This window comes from Citrus clementina, unplaced genomic scaffold, assembly GCF_000493195.1.
Source record: "Citrus clementina cultivar Clemenules unplaced genomic scaffold, Citrus_clementina_v1.0 scaffold_2, whole genome shotgun sequence".
NCBI classification, from domain to species: Eukaryota; Viridiplantae; Streptophyta; class Magnoliopsida; order Sapindales; family Rutaceae; genus Citrus; species Citrus x clementina.
In genome coordinates this window covers 20,171,045-20,173,559 of record NW_006262688.1, presented here as the reverse complement: position 1 = coordinate 20,173,559, position 2,515 = coordinate 20,171,045, and the positions used below count along the sequence as shown (strand labels likewise).

Genomic DNA, 2,515 nt, shown 5'->3' with positions numbered 1-2,515 from the left:
AGAGAACAAATAAAGTGGATTTATTTGGCAGTAGCAGCAAACACAAAAGAGCTTTTCTAGTATTCCATTTTAAAGTTATGTTTTGTCTTTGTTTGCTCTTTTGGCTTTGCTGCTACTGCTTGACTCCTGAAAAAAACAAATAAAGTGGATTCTAGTTCACTTTTTCATTTCTTAACCTTCAATTTAAGCTAAGACACAGTAAATGGGCCGTACTGAGTTCCTGTAGCAGTGATTGTTTTTTGTCCACAGACCCATCAACTTCTTGCCCATTTTCTTTTCCATTTCTTTTTCTTTTTCTTTTTTTTTTCAAAAATTAATAATAACAATATCATTTCCAACTTGATTAATTGAAGGTACAGCTATCAAGAGCAACTCTCAAATTGTTCTGCACAGCAGTGTCATCAGCACTGTTGGGTCTGAGAAAGCTGGATGCTGTGATTGTTACGGTAGCTACTCAATTTTCTTCTTTTTGTATCTCTCTCAGGGCTAAGCTCAGTAGAGGTTGTACTACTGTCACTACTACTACTAGTAGCCTTCGTATCGGTGGTGGTGACATTGGTCTTATCACTTTCTGAGCTTGAAACTCGACAATCCAATACATTGACTGGCGTGTATGAGCTTGACACCAAATCAATTTCTGACTCGTATTCATCGTCCATCGATGTGTCTTGCATCGCGTTATAGCATCGCAACAAATTTTCCTGCAAAATATTAAGTTGCATTATATGTAACTTATAACCCAAAAATAATCATCCAATACAAGAGAATATTAGCATATAAATAGTCATTAAATACAAGAGCATATAAAAGAAATGAGAGGTCATGGATAATTATATTCGGATTTATTGTAAATTACATTATATGTAGCTTAGGGAGACCCATAATTTCAAAGTTACCATAACCTACCATGAAGATTGAAGGCATTAACATATTCTAATTACTAGATGGGAAATTATAACTACCTTATTTACATATGGACAGTTGGAAATTGCTTTTCTGAAACAATGGAATTGCAAGGGAAATAGTTCACGAGAGGCAAAGAGGAGAGCTGATGCGGCAATTATCGATGGCTTGAACTCTATAAGCTTAATATCTGCACGTACGTAAATGATATATGTTCGAGAAAAGATTAATTGTGAAGAGTGATATGAGATTTGAAAACATGCGCAATGATGTAATTAAATTACCAATTTGAGCTTGGAAAATGACTTCACTGGCCCGAGTTTTGAGAGCTCTTTGCACTGTTAGGTCCTTAAGCTTGAACAGAGAAATGAAAAAGGAGAGAAAAGTGAAGGGAGTGATTGACCGCATTCTCCATTTCAAAGCTCCCAAGATTAGACACTCCATTCTTTGTATTGTTTGTGTGTCAAATATCAGGCCCCCATCAGCCTAAACGAAAGATTTCAGACAAGGTTACTTTATACACACACACACACACACACACACACATATACTGAAAACAAATATTGAGAATTGTGTGTTGCGTCAACAAGAATTGAACTTCACCTGAAACTGAGTATAAGAGAATTCAATTTGCCTCATCTTGGCTGCTAAGGAAAAGCAAGAGACTGCAAGAAGCCTAAGCTTCCATGGTTTTGGCTGCTAATTATCATTATCAATATTCAATACATGGAGTCAGATCTCACAATATAAATTACCCAAAAGACATATATCATGGTTCAGGATATTTTGATTTTTATTTTTACCGGCATTTCTTGGCTTGATAAGTACCGATCCATATAACTGACAGCAAGATACGATAAAAAGGGATCAAACTTGCAGGAAAACTGAAGCAACACATTAAAAATAAAATCAATCAGAACCCACAAAAACAAGAGAATGCTTAAAGAAAGTGCTAGCATCAGTGCTAAATTTACTTGTAAGATTGAAGAGACAGCTCGACTCCGAAGAGAATTATCAAGGTCTCTGCCTTTGAGAGTCTTTATGTAGCTCTTGAAGGCATGTGGTCAGATTCAACGAGGAAGAGGGACTCTAGTATTGTTTCAGTGCTATCCTCATCATCATCATTGAACAATTCATGGAAATTCGTAAAAGGGTTTTCAAGACTGAAATCCATTGAACAATTTTTATCGAGTTTCAACAGGTCAGTAGAGAAAGCAACATGTACATAAGCAAATAGACAAAGAGAAATTAAAGAGAGACGCTGGGAGTGATTTATCTTTTTAATTTTTTAAACGATGAGGATGTTGTGGTGGTGGTGGTGGTGGTGTTGGAGACTTGACTTCACTCCATGGCAAATGCCGCAGGCAGGGGGCAGCTGTTGTTACTTGTTTCTTTAGTCTTAAAGCAGTGCTCTGCATTGACATATGCTCTCTTTTATTGGGAACGAAGCAAGGGGGCTTTAATCAGATAGGGTCAATGCCATTTGTGAGGTCGAAAGAGATTGGTTTAAGATTAAAAATGAAAATTTGTCAGTTCAATTTTAACTGCTAGACTTTTTCCAGGTCAAGCCAATGACATTTTGCAACGTATTACTTCCAGGACTCACTGAGAA

The 2,515-nt window shown here is 36.6% G+C and overlaps 1 protein-coding gene across 1 annotated transcript; it reads right to left on the bottom strand.

Moving 5' to 3' along the window:
* Positions 1–382: 382 nt before the first annotated feature.
* On the bottom strand, positions 383–2,140 carry LOC18050849 (putative cyclin-D6-1). Its single transcript, XM_024191768.1, is given in 7 exon segments — positions 383–701; positions 963–1,093; positions 1,188–1,389; positions 1,507–1,602; positions 1,707–1,787; positions 1,878–1,957; positions 1,960–2,140. Coding segments are annotated over 7 exon segments (1,008 nt in total). The 5' UTR covers positions 2,078–2,140; the 3' UTR covers positions 383–401.
* Positions 2,141–2,515: the final 375 nt, after the last annotated feature.